This window comes from Arvicola amphibius, chromosome 7 (assembly GCF_903992535.2).
Source record: "Arvicola amphibius chromosome 7, mArvAmp1.2, whole genome shotgun sequence".
In the NCBI taxonomy this organism is placed as follows: domain Eukaryota; kingdom Metazoa; phylum Chordata; class Mammalia; order Rodentia; family Cricetidae; genus Arvicola; species Arvicola amphibius.
This window is the reverse complement of record NC_052053.1, coordinates 119,535,784-119,559,071: the sequence shown is the minus strand read 5'-3', so window position 1 is coordinate 119,559,071 and position 23,288 is coordinate 119,535,784. Positions and strand designations below refer to the sequence as shown.

The window sequence follows — 23,288 nt, the reverse complement described above, 5'->3', positions numbered from 1 at the left end:
ACTAAAGCTCATTTTGTCTCCTTTCTAATCCTTGACTTTGTATCTAATCAGTCACTAGCCCTGTTTTTGGATTTTCTCATTTCTGCCTCTACTGTTCCATGTGCACTAATTCTGTTATCACCGGGGCCTTTAGTATTAACTCGGTTTGCGGATTCCTGCCTGTTTACCTGTGTAGACTCTCTCCTTCCAGCACCTTCCCCCTGTTCTGTTGCTAGGTTAGTCTTCCAGAACACCATTTAATCATATTCCCCTCTGGTCCAAAAACTGTGGTGCAGTTTCCCACCCTATGATGAAGCTGATTTTTCCTAGTTTAGCCACGGCCTGCACTTCAGGCCCTGACTCTCAACCTCCCCTCCCCAAACACTGCTTCAGCCGGTACTCACCAGCACTGAGCTTTTGTTAGTTCCCCTTTCCCTTCCCCCTAAAATGTGTTCTTACCTCCAAGGCCTCAAGGCTTTCTAAAGTGCCTTTTCTGTCTTTCTTGACTTTTTAAAACTATGTTTTTTATTAATTTGAGAATTTCACACAGTGGATTTTGATAAGATTCATCCCCTAACTCCTCCCAGATCCGTCTTACCCTGGAGTCTAATTTGTGTTGCCCAGCTCCTCCTGGGTGTGGAGCACTGTCCTAGAGTGTGGTCTCTGTACTAGGTGTCGCACAGTTCAGGGAAACTGATCCTTCTGGCAGCTGCCAAATGCTAGCATCTCCAGCTGAGCGTGGACTTCATTCCCACCCCCACCTGCCTCCACGCTGGGATTTTGTCTGTCTTGAGCTTGTGAAGAAGGTCTTGTGTGTGCTGTAACCATCCCTGTGGGCTCAAATGGGCAACTACCCTATTGTGTCTAGAAAACACTTTCCTTGGTGCCATCCATCAGCTCTGACTCCTACAGTCTTTCCTTCCCCCTTCCACAAAGATCCCTGAGGTCTAGGGGAGGGGGTTGATAGAGATGTCCCATTTAGGCCTGAGCACTCTGAAGTCCCTCATTTTGTGTGTGCTGACCAGTTGTAGGCCTCTGTGTTAGTCGACTTATACTAAAAGAAGAAGCTTTTGATGATTTGGAGATGCACTCTGTGGGTAAAGCAGTAAGCCATTAGAAGTCGTGTTAATATTATGTCCATTTAGCAGAATAATGGCAATAGATTCTTCCCTAGGGCCTATGACTATCTACCCACTGATTCTTGGCCTCCGTAACAGTTTTGGCTGTAGATTTCATCTCATTTGGCCTTAAATCCAATCAGAAAGTTATTGATTACTCCCATAACATTTATGCCACGATTGTACCAGTAGACATATCTCACCAGGCAGGTTGTTATTGCAGCTTGAATGGTTCACAATTAAGTGAGATTAATGATTACTTTTTCATCCAGTAACATGTATACTGCCTTCCACCACTATAAAAGCTAACCAGTAGAGACTTTCAGGTCAGTATCCACTTGGTTTCTCCATGTTTATGTAAGTAGATTCAAGTAAGTGATCGATTGATCGATTCTGCAATAGAATATTATCTCCAAATTCTGGAGGGTAACTAAGAGCAGTTGCAACAGCCTGCAATGTTTGGGGGTCTATGGGACCACATTGGCCAACAACTCAGATGGATGTAATCCGTTCCTGCAACTGAGGCTTTTATTTAGAAGCCTGTGGTATCTAGTTGGGGTGTTTTCCCCCTGTCATGGGGTAACTCCACTTAATCTCTCTCTCTCCAGCAGTAAATATCCATATAGCTTTTTCAAAAGCTCTTCAGTGTTAATTATCCCTCCCTATATTCCCTCTTCTACCCTACTCCTACCACCGCCCATCTAGCCCTTTCTGTCCAGTAGTTCCAATATTCCCCTTTCCCCCTTTATAGTTGTATTCTATCTTCCCTTCCTTATCTTTCTTGACTTCTGTAGTCTTCACTTGCTTCCTTTGAACTTGTAGCACGTATTAATCCTATAACAAGAACTCTGTTGTGGGATTCCCCTCTGTATGCTATGAATATGTCTCATTGCCATTGGTTAATGAAAAACTGCTTTCGGCTAATGGCTTAACAGAATATAGCCAGATTGTAAAAGATATGTATCTATATCTCTATAAAGATGTATAGAGAGATAGAAATATGTAGATATCTATATCTAGAGGGGGGGCAGAGTCAGAGAGGTACCATGTAGCTGCCAAAGGAAACAGATTCCCAGGAACCTTATCAGTAAACCACGAGCCTCATAGTAAAATACAAAATAATGGAAATGGGTTAATTTAAGAAATAAGAGCTAGTTATCAATATGCTTAAGTGATTGGCCAAGCAGTGTTGTAATTAATACAGTTTCTGTGTGGTTATTTCAGGTCTGGGCAATGGGGAAACAAATAAGCACCCTTCATCTATACAACTCTGTTCTTGTAGGCTTTTTCATATCAGTATTTGTTCTCACTCTGGTGATACTCTAAACTCTTTGAGGGACGAGCACCTTCTGTAATTTCCAGAAGATGTGGTATGTATAGATATACCACAAATACTGCTAATTATACGTCAATAGGCAGATGTTTATACTTTGTCAAAGCTATGTTTATTTAGCTGCATCAGTTAGTAGTAACTTTCTAGAAGAAGCATTTTCTCTACAGGGAAGGAAGCTGAGGTTTAGAAAAGACACAAAGTTACCAATGTTATACATCTTAAGTGGTGAAACCAGATTCAAACCCAGGTCTTTGCACTAAATAATGCATGCTTCCTACATCTTGTTAAAAGTTCTGTCTCCTCATTATGCTGATGTGTATTCTTGAGGATAGAAAAGTAATGCTTAGCTTGAATATTTGCTTAGTCATGACAGAGGAATAGGTATGTGAATATGAGTTGTCGTAATTTTTAGCAGGAATAATGAAATCAATTTAAACTCTGTCAAAGGTCACAGGAACATAGAATTTCCCTTGATGTCGTCAATGACTGCTGGGATGACTCATCTCCCAGCTCTTTAGTTATTCATTTATTTGTATAAGTGAGACATGCAGGGAAACCACTGATGAGGTGTGCAGGGTTTCTCATTTGAGCTAATGAGTGTTACCGGGATATCCCTGGATTTCTACCTAGTGTTCTTGTCTCTTCCATCCACTGTTCCTTTTTCACCTGTCCCCCTTTCTTTCTTTTGTGCTTTTTTTTTTTTGAGCTCACTGTGTAACCCAATTGGATCTCAATTCATAGTCCTCCTGCCTCAGTGTCCAGTTTTGTGATTTGATTGCTAGAATGTGCTACCAGGCCTGGCCTTGGAGCTACTGTCAAATCACTTAACAGGACAGACTTAGTGTTGTTTCTCTTATACGTGCTCCCTTCTTGGGTTTTTAGAGTTCTCTCCTTTTTATACCCCCCATTCTCTTCTGGTATGTGTGTGTGTGTTTTCATTAAATGAGAACAGAAAAACCAGAACAACAACAAACAAAAAAAAAAAAAAAAAAAAAAAAACAGGCATGATGGTAATCTCGGTACTTACAACAACAGGCAGGAGAATTCCTTTCTTTCCTTTTAAAATTAGCGTTGAACCGAGTTAGACAATAATTGTCTCATTTGTATGAGAACGTCTACAACTAATGGCTTTTGAGGACGTGGCGGTAAATCGCGCTTTATAAATGAAGATCTCACTTGGCTTAGTGAAGTTGGCCGTTGAGGATAGAGATTGTGTGGAGGGCAGAAAGGAAATGGCGAGTGAGTCCACTCTTAAAACTGAAGCGCTGGGTGTGGTAGTGCATGCCTGAGGCCCAGCACCCACAGGCAGAAGGAAGATTTCTGTTAATTCAAGGCCGGCTTGATCTACGGAGAAAGAAAGTTTCAGGTCAGCAGGCAATGATATGTAGGGAGGCAAAGATTGTTAGTCTCAGCAGGCATCTATCTACTCTACTTTTGTATAGATAAAGGAGCACATTTATCACTAGGAAACAGGAAGTAGGGATAGTTGTTCTAATAGCCTGGAAGTCAGGCAGTTTTTCAGGATAAACGAAAAATCTGTAAAGAGTATTAAAACGAGTCCTCAATAATCACATGTGTGATTACCTTTCTTTGAGAATTAAAAAAAGTGTGTGTGTGTGTGTATGTATGTTTGTGTGTGTACACATGTTTATTTGGTACCCATAATTGCCCATGTGCCATGGCATGCATATGAAAGTCTGAGGATGACTTGGGAGGCAGTTCTCTTCTGCTGTGTGAATTCTGGGATTGGAAATCAGGGCACCACACTTAGTGGCCAGCTCCTTTACCCACTGAGATGTCTCTCACTCTTCTCTGGGAGTTCATTTTGTATGCTGCTAGCCAGCATCCCTTTGTGCAGCTCAGTAGTGGTGTGTCGTATGCTGCTAGCCAGCATCCCTTTGTGCAGCTCAGTAGTGGCGTGTCGTATAGTGTGACAGGTGGTTCTGCCTATGTATGGAAGCCCGTGCAGCGTCAGTGTGTGCTGCTGTGTCCTCTTTGTGCACAGTGCTCAACTGCTCTTCACGTCATGTCTCACCCTTATTTGATGAAGAAGTAAGCGCTTGTTCTGGTTCCTGTGTGAGGGCCTTTCAGTGAGTCTCACCTGTGGAATGCATTCACTTTGTCCTGAAATCCCCCAAAAGGGACTTAAATACTCTGCTTCTGGCCAAGGAAGAAGGGATGTTAAACATCATTATATTGTTTTATAGATGCTTCCTGGTTGATGGTATAGCAGAGGGGATTTCCACCATGTGTAGCTTAGACATACTTCCTGAACTAAACACAGAATTGAAGGAGAAAACAATTGAGGTGTGGTAATACATGCCTGTAATCCTAGCACTTGGGAGATGGAGGCAGGAGGGTCAGGAATTCAAAACCGTTCTCTCTCAGAGTGAGTGCAAGGATAGCCTGGGCTACACGAGTCCTGTCCTCACACTCACATCACCCCTGGAAAGTCATCAGCAGCTTTGGGGGTGTGCAGCATCCAGATCTTGTTATTTGCCCATCTTTGCCTGATTTATTCCTTTTTAACTTGGAAGCAAGATTTTTCAATTAAGAATATGTTGTCTTTTTGCTAAAGATATGATTTGAAAGGAAAAGAGAATGGATTCTAAGAGAATATTTTTATTTAATTTTGAAACTATGCTTACCTGAATTAAATGTTTCCCCAAAGCTTAGGCAAAATTTTGGAAATTGCTTTATATTGGTGAGTAAATTCCATCTTGTCTGGAATTTATAAAAAAAATCCACTTGGAAATATGTAATTGCTATTGAACATATATCTTGAACTTAGAATTCAAAATGGTTCAGAATTTTTTTCTCTTTGTTTGAGAGTTTTGCTATTTACAGCAAGGCCAGCTTCAAACTATCAGGAATCGTTACGCCTCTAACTCCAGAGGTCTAGAGATTACAGGTGCAGACCTCACTCCTGGTTTGTGCACGGCTGGAGATCAAGTCCTGGGCCTTGCAAGTGCTAGGTAAGCCCTCTGCCAAATGAGTTCCATCTCCAGGTGTTGGGGGAGACTGCCCAGTCTCCTGAAATAATCACACAGAAATCTGTATTGCAATACTGTTTGACCAATAGCTTAAGCGTATTTCTGGCTAACTCTTATATTTTAAATTAACCCATTTTTATTAATTTGCGTATTGCCACATGGCTGTAGCTCACTGGCAAGGTTCCGGTGTCTCCTGCAGGACTATGTGGCTTCTTGCTCACTCCGCCTGCTGTCGCCTCCTCTGTTTGGAACTCCACCTTGCCCTATTCTGCTAAGCCACTGGCTGAAACAGCTTTATTCATAACCTATAAGAGCAGAACATAGAAAGAAGGACTTCCCACACCATCAAGGCCCATCATAGAATTTTTTTTAACTTCTATTGATTCTTTGTGGGGGGTTTTGGTTTTTTGTTTGTTTAATTTTTGTTTGTTTTTTGGTTTTTTGAGACAGGGTTTCTCTATGTAGCTGTCCTAGCTGTCCAGAACTAGCTCTTGTAGACCAGGCTGACCTTGAACTTGCAGAGATCAGCCTGCCTCTGCTTCCCAAGTGCTGGGATTAAAGGGGTGTGTGCACCACCACTGCTCAGCAGATTCTTTGTGGGTTTTACATCACGCATCTCGCTCCCACTTATCTCCTCTCGCATCTGCTCTCTGCCCTTGCAACCTCCCCCTAAAACAAAACCAAATTTAAAAGAAAACCAAACACCAAACAAAACAAATAAAAAAGAGAAGCTGTGGTGTGGCCCGTTGAGTCATTTTTACTTGCCAGGAGTCGTTGGTTGGCTCAAGGCCATAGCTTCTGCTCCACCAACAATAATAGGCTCTTACAGGGGCTCCTCTTTTGATATCCTGTTGTTTCCTGTGCCATGGAGATCCTGCTGTCTTGGATCTGTAGGTTCGTCCCCTTCACATGCTCCAACAGTTCATAGATGAGATGGATGTTGGGGTGGGCCAACTCATAGCCCTGGTTCTGGGTCTGTGTGGTTGTGGATTGGTTAGCCCATCAGCTTTCCCTCAACATCACTACCCAGGCGAGCTCTCCAGCATTGCCTTGGCTAGTTCACCCAATGCAGCCAGCAGCAAGGAGGACCAGTTCTGCTCTCAGGTCCTCAGATGCAAGTCCCTCACATTCACACCGCTAGGGCCAGCTCTACTGTTTTGCCCTGGGAAGGTACAAGGTCCTCTCTCCCTAGTGCTATAGGGGACATACATGGCAGGGGGGCAGCAGGGGCAGCTTTCCTGTTCTCATGTCCTTGGGGCTGGCTCAGGGTCAGCTCTAGTGTGCTTCCCAGGTAGGGGCAGGGCCCATTCTCCTGTGTGCTGCAGCTGGTGAGGGGCACCTGCTGCAGGTAGCAAGAGGTGGAGGAGGGAGGGTATCTTTCTCTCACCCATGCCACCACATGGCAGATGGGGGTGGGTTTAGCTCTGCTGCTCTCACAGCCTCAGAGGTGGCTCACTTGCACCCCTAGCAACAGCTCTAGTGTGCTGCAACTGGTGAGGGTCAGTGCTGTCTCCTACTCTTGTGGTCCCGGGGCCAGCTCTCTCACCTGCCACAGGTTATGGGCGGGGGGGGGGCAAGGGCATCTTTCTCTTACCCATGCCGCCACATGGCAGATGGGGGAGGGGTCTGAGTCAGATATCCTGTTCTCACACTGTCAGGGTTGGCTCAATAGTGTTCTCAACCCCAGGGTCAGCTTGACCCTGGACATCACTATGGCCCCCTTGTCAGCAAGGCCACTCAGATCAGCACAGCCCCATTGGCAACATGTCCCTTGGGCACCAACAAGGGCTGAGATGCCTGACTAGACCCTGGGTATCTGCAGAGTCCTAGACGTCACCCCAGACCCCAGCTGCTGCAGGGCCACAGACCCAAACACGGCCCTAGGCAGTGGCCTGGGCCAGGCATCTCCATGGCCCCAGGTGGCAACACAGGCCGCCCAAATCAATATAGCTCGGGCAATGGCAAAGTTCTTGGATACCAACATGGTCTCAGGTGTCTGACCAGACCCTGGTCATTCACATAGCCCTTGGTGATGACAGGAACCACAGACATCAACTTAGACACTGGCTGCTGTAGGGCCATGGACCCAGACATTGCCTTCTGCAGCCTCCCTGGCCCGGATGACATGGCCCCAGGTGACAAAACAGGCCGCTCATATCAGCTAGGTCTTGAAGGTGGCATGGCCCTTGTTGTTAGATTTTGTACCTATGAACATTTTAATATCAAGCTGCGGAAACTGCTATTTGCCGTTTATTAATTGGGATATTAACCACATCCTATTTGTTTCCCTGATATATCATAAGTACTTGTCTCTCTTGTCTTTACACTACTGTTGTAGCTAAATACGTCTATTCCATATAATACTATATGGAAATAGTACCCTTGTCAGACATTTGTGTTATTTTGTGGTTTTTGTTTTTTTTTAAATTAAAACATTTAATTAGATTTATTTGTATTTGTATGTATGTATGTGTGCGCATGTGCACACCCAAGCATGCCTGCCTGCACACATGCCATGGTGGAGGTCAGAAGACAACATGAGGGAGTTGATTCTTTTCTTCCATCACATGGTATCTGGGGATTAAACTCAGGTCATCAGGTTTGGCGACAAGTGCCTTTACTTGCTGAGCCATCTCACTGGTTCCAAGATTTTTTTTTCTGTTTGTTTAGTGTGTTTGTGTGTGCGCGCGCGTGTGCACGCATGTATGCGTGATGTGCGAGTGTGTGTGTGTGTGTGTGTGTGTGTGTTAGTGCAGGTACCCCTGCTGGAGTTACAGAATGTTGTAAGCTGCCCGACTTGGGTGCTGGAAAAGGAACTCAGTCCTCTGCAAGAGCAGCACACACTCTTAGTCGCTGAGCCATCTCTCCAGCCCCTTTGCTTTGTGTTTTAAGACTGAGTCTCCTTTAGCCCTGCTGGCCTGGAACTCACTGTAGCCCAGGCTTATCTGAATTCCTCATCTTCCTGCCTTCCCCTCTGTATGCTGTGAATGTTTTATTACCATTGGTTAATAAGGAAGCTGCTTTGACCTATGGCAGGGCAGAATATAACAAGGCAGGAAATCCAAGCAGAGATAGAGGAGGAAAGAAGGTGGAGTCAGGCAGATGCCATGTAGCTGCCAAAGAAGGACACCAGAACCTTACTGGTAAGCCACAGCCTCATGACGATAGACAGATTAATAGAAATAGATTAATTTAAGATGTAAGAGCTAGCTAGGAATATGCTTGAGCTATTGGCCAAACAATGTTGTAATTAATATGGTTTCTATATGATTATTCGAGTCATGACAGCCAGAAATGAAAGAATAGTCTCCATTTACAAATGGCTCCCAACATGGGCATTGAAGACAGATAGTTATAATTATAGTTTTCCTTAGTTATAATAAAAGATAAATTAGATACAAAACTTTATACTCACAAAGAGAATATTTTTTTAACTTTTGCCTAATACAAGTAGACTAAATATTATAACTGTAATTCTTGCTTGATAACTGTTTTGTTATATGTAATTTTACTATGTTAAAGTTAAAACCTTCCTTTTTATTTAGACAGAAAAGGGGAGATGATGTGGGAATCCCCTCTGTATGCTGTGAATATGTTTTATTACCATTGGTTAAAAAAGAAGCTACTTTGGCATATGCCAGGGCAGAACATAGGTAGGCGAGAAGACTGAACTGAATGCAGGGAGAAAGAAGCTGGAGTTAGGGAGACGCCATGTAGTTGCTGAAGGAGAAAAATGCCAGCCAGCTGCCAAGGAAATAAGACATGTAGAAAATGAGGTAATGCCACACCTTTGTGGCGATACACAGATTAATAGAAATGGGTTAATTTCAGACATAAGAGCTAGTTAGGAATATGCTTGAGCTATTGGTCAAACAGTGTTGTAATTAATACAGTTTTGTGTGATTATTCGAGTCTGGGTGACTGGGAAACGGAAAAGCAGTCCCCGTTTACATGAGTACTGGGGTTCCAAGCATGGACACTCTGCCTGGCTTCTTAATTCTAATCTCTAAAATCTGCTAAACATGTTTTTATGAACTTATTATATATTTGTAGCTTTTAAATATTGAGCCTGTAGAAGTTAATGCTCATCAGACCAGAATAAAATTACTGGGTCACATAGAGTGACAATATTTTTAGATTTTGAAACATATTGCCAACATGATTTACCAGGAGAGTGAGATGATTCTGCCGTCCTGCAGGTTAGAGAGCTGTGGTGTGCTTCCTGTATGTACAGCCCTTCAGGGTAGACCCTGTTATCTGTCTATGTCAATGAGGGCCAAAGGAGTTACCGCTTGCTCTGTCACCAATGAGTGGAAGGGCTCCTGGTCATACCCAGACCAGTGTGAGTCCCAGGCCTACCTCATTTCTGCACCATATTGTCACTCAAAGATGTTTGTCTTGTCATTTTTATTTCACTTTTCACTTTATTGCATTCATGTGTGTCTGGTGTATGTGCATATGCCAGTGTGCATGCTGGTGCACGAGTGTGGACATGGTGTGTGCTGGTGCACACGTATGTTGTGGCCAGAGGCTGAGGTCCTTGATTGCTCTCTGCTTTATACTGATGTACCTACTGAGTCCCAAGCTCTCTCTGGTTTGGCTAGTCCATCTCTCCTGCTTGCTTCTGGAATCTCCTGTCTATGGCCTGAGGGCAGATTACAGGAGGGCCACTATGCACAGCCGACATTTATGTGGCTGCCAGGGATCTAAATCTGGACCTTACATTTGTGTGGCGAGTACTTTATTGACACATTGAGCTGTTTTCTAGCCTCTGATTGCCTTTTTATTAAAGAATAGCTCCCCCGAGTAAAAAATGTTGGAAGGCCATTCGGGAGTGACTTGCAGGTGTTCTGCCTAACCCTGAACTTCTGTTGTTCCTCCGAGTTCCTTCACCCTGGGCCTTCCTTCCGCCTGCTCTTCTGCCCGCCCTCCCTATATTTCAGTACCTTTGGTTTTCTTTAGCACATGCGTGCCAGTGACTCCCAGGTCTGTGTAGCTCCAGCCCTGCATGCTCACCAGACCTCATGCTTCCTGGTGGATATCTTACTGAGTGCCAGACTTGCAGCAGCAGGCTGAGCGGGAAACTTTTCCATTCTTCAAAATGTCTTTATGCTGCTCACTCAGACGACAGATAACACAGAGTGTCTGAAGACACAGCCCGTCTTCTTGCTGTCGTTGCAATGGAGGAGTTTGCTTTTTTGTTCAGCTTCTGCTCCCTTGCTCAGGGTCTCTGTTGTTTCTCTGACAGTTGGTTTTCTCCCCTTGTTTCACTATGACGCACCTAGGTGAGGGTATAGTCATTCTCCCCTTGGGATTTATCAGCTTCTGGAAACTGAGCTTTCACATCTTGACTCAATTCTGCACAAAATCAAGTATCGCTTCTAACATTCCTACTGGATGCTCTCGTTCCCATCTTTATTCATTTTTTAATGTATTTCATTTACTCTATACATTTGAATTATATTTGGGGTAACTTCTTTAGATTTGTCATTACTGCCTCTTCAGATGGCTCACTACTTTATTTGTTTATATATTCTTATATTTATTTGTTTGGTATGTGTGCATTTCCGCACCATAGAGCACATGTGACAATCAAGGGCCGCTTCCTGGAGGCTGTTCTCCCTTCCACCTTGTGTTCCAGGCAGCAAACTTCGGTCATCTGGCTTTGCCCACAAGCACCTTTCCCCACTGAACCATCTCTCAGGCCCCAGATGTCTGTTCTTTATCTACTGTGGGCTCTCTTCTCCCCACACACAATTGCTTAGTAGTTTGCAGGCCGTAGTTCACCCATCATAAGTGTACAGTTTAATGATTTCTGAGAGAGTTTATGTATTCATGTGACCATTACTATACTGCTGTATTAGGCTTCTTTTCTCCAAAAGTTTCCTTGGACGCTTTGGGGTTAACCTTGCTTTTACACCCAGGGAAGCACTGATCCGTTCTCTGTAGTTTTGCCTCTACTAAACATTTAATATGACAAAAATCTTAGAACATGTGACCCTTTCGTCTGCTTTCACTTAATAGCATGTTCTTTTGTAATATTAGATTTGGGTTTATATGTTTTGTATTTGTGTGGTTACATGGTTTCCTTTCGCTGCTGCATAGCATTCTATTATGTGAATACACCACAATTTATTATTTACTTTCCCCAGTCACATGGTTCAGTTATTTCAGTTGTGCTTTTTGTCTTTGCTTTTGGTGCAGTGCTGGGGAGCTGGGGAGTGAACCCAGAACTGCACCAGTGCAGGCAGGCGCTCTGCCCTGAACTGTATTGCTGGCTCGATTTCAGACTATGTTAGAAGAAGTTTTAAAAATTATATATATATGGATATTAAGTCAACATGTATGTCTGTGTACCATATGTGTACCTGAAATTCAAGGAAGCCCCAAGAGGGTTTCAGATCCCCAGAAACTGGAGAGGCTGCCCTGAGCTGTCACGTGGGTGCTCGGAATCAAACCTACCTCCTCCGGAAGAACACCAAGTGCTTTTAACCTCTGAGCCATCTCTCTAGCCCATAGTTCAGATTTTTTTTTTAATAGTTTCTTTTTTTAATATTTACTTATTTATTATGGATACAATATTCTGTCTGTGTGTATGCCTGCTGGCCAGAAGAGGGCACCAGACCTCATTACAGATGGTTGTGAGCCACCATGTGGTTGCTGGGAATTGAACTCAGGACCTTTGGAAGAGCAGGCAATGCTCTTAACCTCTGAGCCATCTCTCCAGCCCCCCCATAGTTCAGATTTTTAATTGCAGGACTCATGCTCCAATTTCTGAGGATTTTTAAAATTTTTATGTTTTAAATAATTTTACAGAGCTATGTTGTTTCTTGAGACAGAGTTTTATTACGTAGCCCAAACTGTCTTCAAACTCGTGATCCTTCTGCCTCAGTCCCTGCAATACTGGGGTCACAGGTGTGCATCACCAGGCCTGGTTTTAACATTTATTTCATATTGTCTCTTAGGTCATTCTATTATTATCCTTAGCCTGAGTTCTTTGGATTCTTCTTGTTTCATGAGAGGACTCATACATGATTGATAGTTTCCTGTGTGTTTTATAGTTTTGAACCAATGAATCCATCTTTAGGGAAGTTTTTCTCTCTGTAGGAATGCCTTCATGGCTAGGACTGTTGATACTCTCCAGGGAAGTTTTGTTTGCTTTTGCCAAATTTCTCAGAGCTATTCCCAGACCAGGCCCACTTCCTGTACTCATTCTTGTGAGCACATGACTTTGCCTGAATTTGTGCTCCAGACCTGTTTAATATGTGCCTGTGTGTACCTTTTCTTCAGGAATCTTCTTTCTTTCTTAGACCACTGGTGGATAAGTTAAAAACAACAACAACAATGTATGTTCACTTAAGTTCCTTATTTATTATTTCTGAGTTTGCTTCTGATCTCTCATTTGGGCACAGGGTTTGACAGGGTGCCATTTCCTACAGGGTATCAAAAGTCAGACTGTTGACTACTTCCTCCCAGTTCCTTTATGGTTCTCACTTGCCCAGTGTTAGTGCCAATGCTTATGCTTCCGTTCCCACTCTAAGATGTGGCTTTGTCTTTGACACTTGGTGTTTTGTTTTCCTTTTAAGTTCAACCATGCATTAAAGGATTTTTGGGCCTGGACATACGTAGTGGAGTTAGTAGAGCGCTTGCTTGCCTAGCACAAACAAAGCCCTGAATTCAGTTCCTAGCATCACATAAATGAAGTGTGGGAGCAAATGCTTGTAGTCAAGGCACGTAGGATGTAGAATCAGGAGTATCCAAAGTTCAAAGTCATCTTTGGATACAGAGAAAGCTCAAGACCAGCCGGAACTGCATGTGATATTATCTCAAAAACCTAAATAAATATTTTGTTGTGATAAATGCAGCTTACTCATTTGGTTAATTATTTTTATTATTTTTATTTTAATTTGGGCAATGCTGGGATCAAACCCATGGCCTTGTACATGGTAGGCAAGTGCTCTACCACTGACCTACAACTCTAACTATGTTTGAGTCAGGGTCCACGGTGTAGCTAAAACTGGCCTCAAACTTGAACACCTCCCTCCTTGCTGGGATTCCATGAGTATGTTGATATGCTTGACTACAAAGATTTGGGGACATATTTATTTATTTATTGGTTTTTTGAGACAGGGTTTCTCTGTGTGTAGCCCTGGCTATCCTGGAACTCACTCTGTGGGCAAGAGTGCTGGGATTAAAGGTATGTGCCAGATTTGGGAGGTAGTTATGTTAGGAAGTTTTGCTTGCTTTTTTTCATCTTACAGAAATCAGAAAGTTCAGATAAAATTACAAGGTTTTAGGGTTACTGAAGAGCTCAGTTGGCCTGTGTAAAAATGCTGCATGTGGGTCGTGCGTTTGCATCACCAGCACTGGGAGGCGGGCAGGATGAACTTCAGGCCCCTGAGGAGCTTGTCTCAAAAGAGGTGGATGGTGTTCTTGAGATGACACCCACGCTAGTCCTCTGGCCTGCACATGCATGAACATGCACACACTTAAACATGTTTATTTACAGGTCCAATAGGATTTTATACTGGTAACTGAACAGTGGTGGCTCACGCCTTTAATCCCAGCACTCAGGAGGCAGAGGCAGGCGGATCTCTGTGAGTTCAAATCCAGCATAGTCTACAGAGCAAGTTCTAAGACAGCCAGGGCTACACAGAGAAACCCTGTCTCAAAAAGCCATTAAAACATAAACAACAACAACAACAAAAAAGATATACTGTAGTAGTCATAGCTAATGAAACAACTGTGGGAAACTAAAGTATCTCTCACAACTTCCTAGTAATAAGAAGCCCGAGCTTACTAAACTTTCTCTTTTGACAAGGTTTGAGAAACACTTGGGTTCTCCAGCCTCTGTTTTGACTGTCATGCTCTAATGGTACTTTTTGGGTGTGTGGCTTAGTTTCCCTACTTACAATAAGGCAGTCATGCAGATATTGATAGACGTGTGTCCCTCAGTTCTCTTATTGATGGAAATAATTCAGCTTATAAACAAGCCACAATGCAAATGCTATTTTTTTTTTCAAATGCTATTCTAATGAAGCCAGGGTCTTAGGGACAACACGGGCCCTTCATCAGTGCCCAAGTGTGTCAGTTTGGAAACTGGCTTAGCACCTCTGCTGCAGCAGACTGAGTCTTAGCTACAACTGCAAGATATTTCATCACAAAGGGGCATTTTTGAACCTCAGGAGCTATAGCTACCAAGAGATAGACCTGTGATTTCCTTGGTTCCCTCATATCTAACTCCCTGTGTACTGGTCTTCTTAGTGTTGGGGATTATTTGGGAACTGTGTCCTAAAGAAGTCCCATAATTGAGACATTAGTTATAAAGATATTTTTTATTGATGTTCCCACGTTAGGAACATTGCTTGTATCTAAAATAGCTGGTATTCCCCTGCTTTTCCACTTCCAGTATGACTAAAGCCAGTTGTCTTAATATCCCCTTTCTTTCTATTTAAAAAAAAAAATGCCGTGTCTGTTTTGCAGGGCGGTAGTGGTGCACGTCTTTAATCCCAGCACTCTAAATACAGAGGCAGGGAGATCTCTGAGTGTGAAGCCAGCCTGGTCTACAGAGTGAGTTCCAGGACAGTCACAGGGCTGCACAGAGAAACATGTCGGCGGTGGTGGTGGGGGTTTACAAATGTTAGCATCTCCACCTACCAAGAAAAATCACTTGCTCAACCTGTTAGTTTTCTCACATATTAGGAGAATTTAAAGTTAAGTTAGGCTCGCCATGTGGGACTTAAGATTCATATAATTATACATCGGCTTTTTCCTTTGTTCTGCAGCTTACATGTCATGTTAAAATTCCCGTTTATTGCTCTTATAGTTTAGACTGCATTTCCCTGTTACAATGGTGAGACCGCTTGGCAGACTTGCTTCATTGTTTCTAGTGTGAGCTAGGATAAGGTAAAGAAATAAAACTGCTGGTTGTTTTAGAGTTTATTTTACATTTTCTTACTTTTCAATCTTATAGTAACAAGGAGTTTCTTTTTTCTTAATTTAAATTTATTTAAAATTAAATATTTTCCTTGTTTTATTTTGAACAGGGTCTTGTGTAGCCCAGACTGCCCTCCACCTCCCTATGTAGCTGAGCAGTGACCTCTTTTTTTTAAATCAGTTCTATGTACTTATTCATTATGTATACAGTATTCTGTCTGTGTGTATGCCTGCAGGCCAGAAGAGGGCACCAGACCTCATTATAGATGGTTGTGAGCCACCATGTGGTTGCTGGGAATTGAACTCAGGACCTTTGGAAGAGCTGGCAATGCTCTTAACCTCTGAGCCATCTCTCCAGCCCGAGCACTGACCTCTTAATTCTCCAGCTCCAAATGATGGGGTTGAGGCTTGCACCCACACACGCACCTCTATTCAAGTTCCCCTTTCATGCAAGCTGCTGGGCTTTCGGGCTTGCACTGCCCTGTCTTGTCTTCCGTGTGGACTACCTCAGTAGGCCAACTCTATTTTGGTCACGTCTTGTCTGCATTAACTGCCTGGTGGCATTTGCATTCAAGAATATAAATGTATTTCACTCTAGAAGCAGCTGGACTTCTGTGAGTTCAAGGATAGCCTGATCTTTATAACTAGTTCCAGAACAGGCAGAGCTACGTAATCAAAAGATGCTTTCTCAAAAATAAAACTCACCTTTGGAAATACTGCCGTGGATCCCTCACTGATGGTGTCCCTGGTGGACGGCCCTGAGCAGTGGGCGTGGAAGAGCAGCCTGGCGTTCTGGACCTTTTCCTCTGAGTAGAAATATAGACCAGGAGGGTAATCTTTGGATGGGGATTTTATGACATGCAGAGAGTCATCTTTCCCATAAATTGTCTCAGGCATACCTTTTCCCAGTCTGTAGTTTTAAGGAATTTCCAACTGCTCTGAACACCACAATATCAGAATAGAAAGGGGAGTTTGTAAGTTATCTAGTCTAACTTTTTTTTTATGAGACTCATTTCGATGTCCATGTTTGCTATCACTGAGATGAATACAATGTTACTAAGCACCAAAATGATAGCTGGCAGTGTAATGGAAAATGTCTTCTCTGCTGGCCTAACTCACTGTACTGGCCTCACTCTCTTACCAATCCTGACATATTAGAGATGGCCTCTTAGGAAAGCGTCAATGTTGGCAATTTAATGCACTTGTCCTGTTTCCTTTTGTTTAGCTGTATACTGGACAGAAACAAATGGAAAAATGATAATCATATTTGTTAAGTTTCAAACCTGAGACAAATGGCCGATGTGTCTGTTTAACATACCCAAGCAGACCTGGCCTCTAGGTTCTCCCAGCATCCCTCAGTCTCTACCTGTTACAGGGTTTGGCTGGCATACCCTGCCCCCTACCCTGAACTTTCTGGCCCAGGGTCTGGTCTGCTCTTCCCTGTATAATCCAGACATTTTGGTCACCCCCTGTCCCTTTGGCCTCTTGACTGGGGCACTTTATCACGTCTCTCCCCTCTCCCTTCTCCCTTCCCCTCACATGGCTCGGGGTCATGAGCACTCTGGACTCTCCCACATGTCCCTGCCTCTGGCATTTTTCTCCCACATCTACAGTAAACTTTCTCCTCCCACACCACACCTAGGAGTAGTCGTGTCCTTTCCTTTCTATTTCAGTCAATATTGCATAGAAATTTTAAATTCTCCTTGATATTTTGCTTTCATTTATAAAAATTAATATTCCTTGTATACATAATAAATATTATTACTAATATTCCTATTCCAACCAATATTTAGTTGGTTTTGTTACCAAATGCAAATTTTGATTATTTTATTATTGTATATGTATGGGTGGCTTTACCTGTATCTCTCTATGTACCACTGTGTACTGGTGCCCAAGGAAGCCAGAAGATGTTGGATCCCCTGGAACAGGAATTACAGATGGTTGTCTTTTTGTGGGTGCTGGGAATTGAGTCCCTGTCCTCCACAAAAGCAGCCACTGCTCTTGACCACTGAGCCATCTCTTCAGCCTTCTGTGATCCATTTTAAAATAATTTTGTATGCAATGTGAAATAGAGAATGAGGACAGTTCCTCACTTTTTGCCTTACTGAATTTAATTTGAGATAATAAGTGGATAAGGGAGGAAGAATATGATCAAAGTACATTATAAGTGTATGTATGTGTAAAATTGTAAAGAATAATCACATTTAAAAATTATTTGGACTTCTTTTCCTTTTTATTTTATTTCCTTCTATATTAAATGTACTCTTCTATTATTTTTGGCCTTTTGGCTAATACAAGTATAAATTTCTTCTAGCCAGGCGGTGGTGGCACATGCCTTTAATCCCAGCACTCAGGAGGCAGAGGCAGGCAGATCTCTGTGAGTTTGAGTCAGGGTTTCTCTGTGTAGCCCTGGCTGTCCTGGAACTAGCTCTGTAGACCAGGTGAACCTTAAACTCAAAGAGATCCACCTGTCTCTGCCTCCCGGGATTGCTGGGATTTAAGATGTGTGCCACCACCGCCAGACTAACCATATGCTTTTAATCGAAATATAATTATATCACTTCCCCCTTTCCTCTCTCCAGCCCCTCCAAGTTAGCCTTCCTTCAAACCTCTCCCATCTGCCTCCTCTACTCAAGTTGATAGCCTTTTTTACTCTGGTTATTGTTTTTATATGTTTCTCTATGTAACACATGTATGCACAAATACATACATATATATATATATGTAGTCTGATGAGTTAATTTTTGTTGTTTATATGTGCGTATATAGTTTCAAGGCCGAGCACTCTGCTTCAGACAATCATTAAGGGTCCTATCTATGTGGGAGATTAATTCTCCTTGTCGCAGTAAACATTTACTGCCTGCAGTCCTTGGTCTAGAGGTGGAACCCGATGCAAGTGTCTCCCCTTCCATGTTAACATGTCCATGGATGTTTGCCTTCCTTCAGGTATGTCTCCTCTTCCATGTTAACATGTTCAAGGATGTCTTTTATATGAAGCCTTTTCTAGAGATTGCTTCTCTGACTTCTTAAAGCAGAGATAAACCAGGTGTGGGGTGGTGGCACCTCTAAACCCAGCATCCAGGAGACAGAAGCAGAGCTCTGAGAGTTCCAGGCCAGTCTCACAAATTCTGTCATTACCAGAGTGGGCTTTCCTTCTTTCCCCTCATAGCATTCTTCACTTGACAGCATGGTTTATTTGGTTTGTCCTCACGCTAAGCTAGAGGGCTTTGTTGTAAGCATAGAGTAGTAGTAGTGGCACATACTTGTACTTCCAGCACTCAGCAGGCATGGGCACGAGGTTCCTGCATTACTGGCCAGCCTAGAGTACATAGTGAGTTCGAGACCAACCTGAACTGTATAGCAAGACCTTGTTTCAAAAAAAAAAACTCAAGAAAAAATTTTTTTTGAGACAGACTCACTGTATAGCCCTCATTGACTCAAAAATTCCCAAGTAGACCTCAAACTCAGAGATTTAACTGTATCTACCTTCAGAGTGCTGGGGTTAAAGATGTGTGCCACCAAGAAAATAAATTTAAAATGTAGATCCTTGTTCTTTCACCACGGTTACCAGGTAACTAATTTCTGTGTTCACTTCTCTTAGGAACAGGATTTAACAATTTCAGTATCCTGATCTCTATGATATTGCGTGTGCCGCTGTCTGAAATCGGGCTGGGCATGGAGATGCCCTGTGAGGACAGCACTAAGATTGTGGGGCCCTGGATACCTGTGCAGTTGGCATCTAAATGCAGCCTTTTTAGATTTCATTTTGGAAGACTCCCCCCACCACCCCACCACGTGCACACACATGTGCATGTGCACGTGTGTGTGTGTGTGTGAGAGAGAGAGAGAGAGAGAGAGAGAGAGAGAGAGAGAGAGAGAGTTTTTATGGGAGCAATATTTCAGTTATCAAAATCAAAATAATAATCATCATCTCGGCATGTTTATGGTGAAGTCCTTGTCCAGTTCTCTGTCTAGTTGTTTTTAGATTGGTTTGTTCTGAGACAGGGTCTTCTATATCTCCGTATGGCTTAAGTTCACTGTGTAACCGAGGATAACCTTGACCTCTCTGTTCCCGTCTCCTCTTCTCTGGTGAGGAGTAGCTTACCTAGTTTATGCAGTGCTAGGAATCAAACCCAAGGCTGCAGGCACAGCAGACATGCTCCCCGCCCCCAATCTTCATCCCCAGCTCCTAGGCTCTTATTGATGTTCTGACTTTGTGGTTTCAGGAGCTGAAGAGATTCCAGAACTTTGTAAACTCCTGTCCTCCTTTTGATATTGTTATCGATGGCCTCAACGTTGCAAAAATGTTTTTTAAGAGTCGTGAATCTCAAATTGTAAGTATGTTTTATTTTGTTGCTCTTTGTCTGTAGAAACAGTTCTTGTAAACAACCTGCTGCCCTCTTTGTATAGCTGACAGCTTGCTTTCTAGCGACTTCTCCTTTCTCCTTTGAGTCACTGTTTTCCTAGGGATCACATCTCTCTAATTTGAAAATTAATACACCAAGATATAGTATCAAGATACTAGATACTCATCACTTTGGTGACTTCCACACATGCTACTTTCATCAATTAGCCTATACGGTTGTTTCTCACTGGTGTGTTGTGGCCTTCTTCCGTAGATGAAGGTCTTGCTGCCTTTGGTTTTTGAGACAGAGTTTCTCTGTGTAACAACCTTGGCTTTTCTGGAACTTACTCTGTGGACTAGGCTGGCCTTGAAATCACAGAGATCCTGCCTGTCTGTGCTTCCCAAGTGTTGGGATTAAAGATGTGTGGTTCTACTGCCCAGCTAGTATAAAGAAAGAGAATAGAATGGTTCCTATCTCCTAAAGGTGTTGTAAAGATTTAATGACTCTGTATATGCAAGCACTTAGTGCACATACTTCCTTCACAAGTGTAGCAATGATTATAATTATATATAAAACTATTGTTTTTATAATTATTTATGATTATAAGAACTGTTCAAGTGAACTCCCAAATGCAACAGTAATTCTTGTTTGTCTGTAGACTTTTATCTGATAGTTTAAATTTCTTTTGCTTGTCATTCATGACAATGGAAAACGCTAAATTTTAGGCTGAGTATGGTAGTACATGCTTTTAACCCCAGTATTCAGGAGGCATAGACAGGTGGATCTCTGAATTTGAGGCCAGCCTGGTATGCTCTATATAGAGACCCTGTCTCAAACGAAAGAGAGAAAAAGTTCTACCTTAACATAGACTTAGTCTAGGCCAGATAACCAAATAATTGTTAATTAAGAATTGAAGGGGGCTGCAGAAATGCCCCAGTGAGTAAGAGCTCTTCCAGAGGACCTGGGTTCAATTCCCAGCACCCACATGGCAGCTCATTACTTTCTGAAACTCCAGTTCCAGGGAATTCAACACCCTCACACAGACATACATGCAGGCCAAACATCAATGCACATTTAAAAAAAAAAGTTGAAGTCAGTACTATTCATGAGACAAAATAAAGTAGTTTTTTATGTTTTATATGTTATGTTTTAGAGATTGGGTTATAGCTCAGTAGAGAGAACTTGCTAGCATGCATGAGGCGCTGGTTTCTATCCCAGCTCCACAAAAAAACTCAAGTAGTTATAACTTAAGTTGGTATGATGGATTTTAGGAGGCAGAGCCAGAGGCAAGATGACCTCAAGTTGGAGGCCAGCCTAGGCTACATAGTTAGCCCAGGCTACCCTGAGTTACTGAATGCTAAGCATATTAAGATATTTTTTTCACGATATTTTGTTTTGTTTTGTTTTATAGATAAGAGTCCCAAGTAGCCTGGGCTGGTCTTGAACTCACTAGGTAGTCAATGCTGACCTTGAACTTCCGGCCATCCTGCCTCTCCCTCCAAACTTTTCCATCACTGGTTTTTATGTATCTGATATGCTTGGTAAGCTCACCGTTGAGAAGAGAATCTTGCATTCATTATTTTGGGAGTTTCACTGTGATCTCATAGCTTGATCTTAGAGTTTATTTCTTAAGGGCAATGAGAATTAAGGAACAAAGAAAACAAGCTGGAGGGCTGGAAAGATGGCTCAGTGATTAAAAGCATGTACTACTCTTGCAAGAGACCCGTGTTCCATTCCCAATGCCTATACCAGGTGGCTCTCAAATGCCTGTCACTGCAGCTCCAGAGGATCTGACTCCTCCGGCCTCCTCATACACCTGCACTTGAGTGCATGTGCGTCTACTCACACATGTGTAAACAGAGGCTGCTCATTCGTTCCTGGCCGCCCAGACCCAAACAATCACACGGAAACTATATCAATTACAACACTGCTTGGCCAATAATTTAGGCATATTCCTAGCTAGCTCTTATATCTTAAAGTAACCCATTTCTATTATTCTGTGTATCACCACAAGGCTGTGGCCTACTGGTATAAGTTCCGGAGTCTTCCTCCTCCTGCAGCTACGGCGTCTCCTTGACTCCATCTACTTTCCCTCTGTATCTCTCCGAGCCTGGCCTGCCAGAGGCCAAAGCAGCTTTATTCATCAACCAATAAAAGCAACACATATACAGAGGGACCTCCCACATATACACAATTTAAAGCAGAGCATAGAGGCACGGTGGCATTCATCTTTAGTCCCAGCACTCAGGAGGCAGAAGCAAGTGGATCTCTGTTATGTGATGTTTTGCTCTTTTGGCTTTTTGGGGAACCCACCACCCAGCTCCCAAGTAAATCACATCCAGAGGCTTATTCTTAGTTATGAATGCCTAGCCTTAGTTTGGCTTGTTTCTTGCTAGCTTTTCTTAAATTTTCCTGACTACCTTTTGCCTTTGGGCTTTTATCTTTCTCTATTTCTGTATACCTTTCTTTGCTTCTCTCTGTGGCTTGCTGTGTAGCTGGGTGGCGGGGTGGCTGCCCCTGACGTCCTCCTCTCCTTGTTCTCTTCCTCTTCTTTTTTCCTCTCTCCTCCCAGATCTCTCCTTCTATTTGTCCTCTCTGCCTGCTAACCCTGCCTATCCTTGCTCCTGCCTTGATATTGGCCATTCATTTCTTTATTAGGCCCAACAGGTGTTTTAGACAGGCAAAGACTCACAGCTTCACAGTTAATCAGATACAGCAGAAACAAAAGTAACACACCTGAGAATAATATTCCCCAACAGAACTCTGTTAATTTGAGGCCAGCCAGGATTACATAGTGAGATCCTGTCTCAAAAAGAGCTAGTTATGAATGTGTTCTCAGTTTTCCGATGTATCTTGTATGTGTGTTTTACATTTTGATTTATTTTACATGTGTGTGCGTACACATGTCACCGTGCTCACGTGGAGGTCAGAGAACTTGCCAGAATGCGCTTCCTTCCTTCTCCATGTGGATCTTGGAGCTGGCACTCAGGTCATCATTGGGTTTGGCACCACGTGCCTCCATCTACTGGGCCACTTCATTGACCCTCCTTCCCACATTTTAACTTTCTAAGTTGGGGGTGGTTTGCACACCTCTGCTCCCAGCACTCGGAAGGCTGAGGCAGGAGGATTGTGAGTTGGAGGCCAGGCTGGATGACAGTGAGTTCTAGGCTAATCTGGGTGCAGAGTAAAACTCTGCAGAAGAGTGAGGGAAGTGGGAAGATGGCTCGGTGGTTAAAAGCATTTGCTGCTTCTGCAGACAATCTGAGTTGTGTCCCAGCCCACAGGGCAGCTCACAACTATTTCTAAACTCCAGTTCTAGAGTACCTGATGGCCCTTTCTGGCCCCTGGTGCCTACAGGCACCATGTAGTGCACATACATGCAAGTTGGTGAACATTCATACATGTTTCTTCTTCTCCTCCTCCTCCTCTTCCTCCTCCTCCTCCTCCTCTTCCTCCTTTTTTTCTTTTTTTTTTCTGAGACAGTGTTTCTCTGTAGCTTTGGAACCTGTCCTGGAACTAGCCGGGCTCATGCATGTTTCTTAACAGAAAGAACCATAACATGAATCAAGAAAATATATTGCTT

At 43.0% G+C, this 23,288-nt stretch overlaps 1 protein-coding gene across 1 annotated transcript in view; it reads left to right on the top strand.

The window, feature by feature from the left end:
* The window catches only part of LOC119818530 (protein only RNase P catalytic subunit), a 97,486-nt gene that overhangs the window by 23,466 nt on the left and 50,732 nt on the right, over nt 1-23,288 (top strand). The window contains exon 5 of the mRNA XM_038335992.2: nt 19,586-19,693. Coding sequence (XP_038191920.1) covers nt 19,586-19,693 — 108 coding nt within the window. The remainder of the gene's footprint in view (nt 1-19,585; nt 19,694-23,288) is intronic.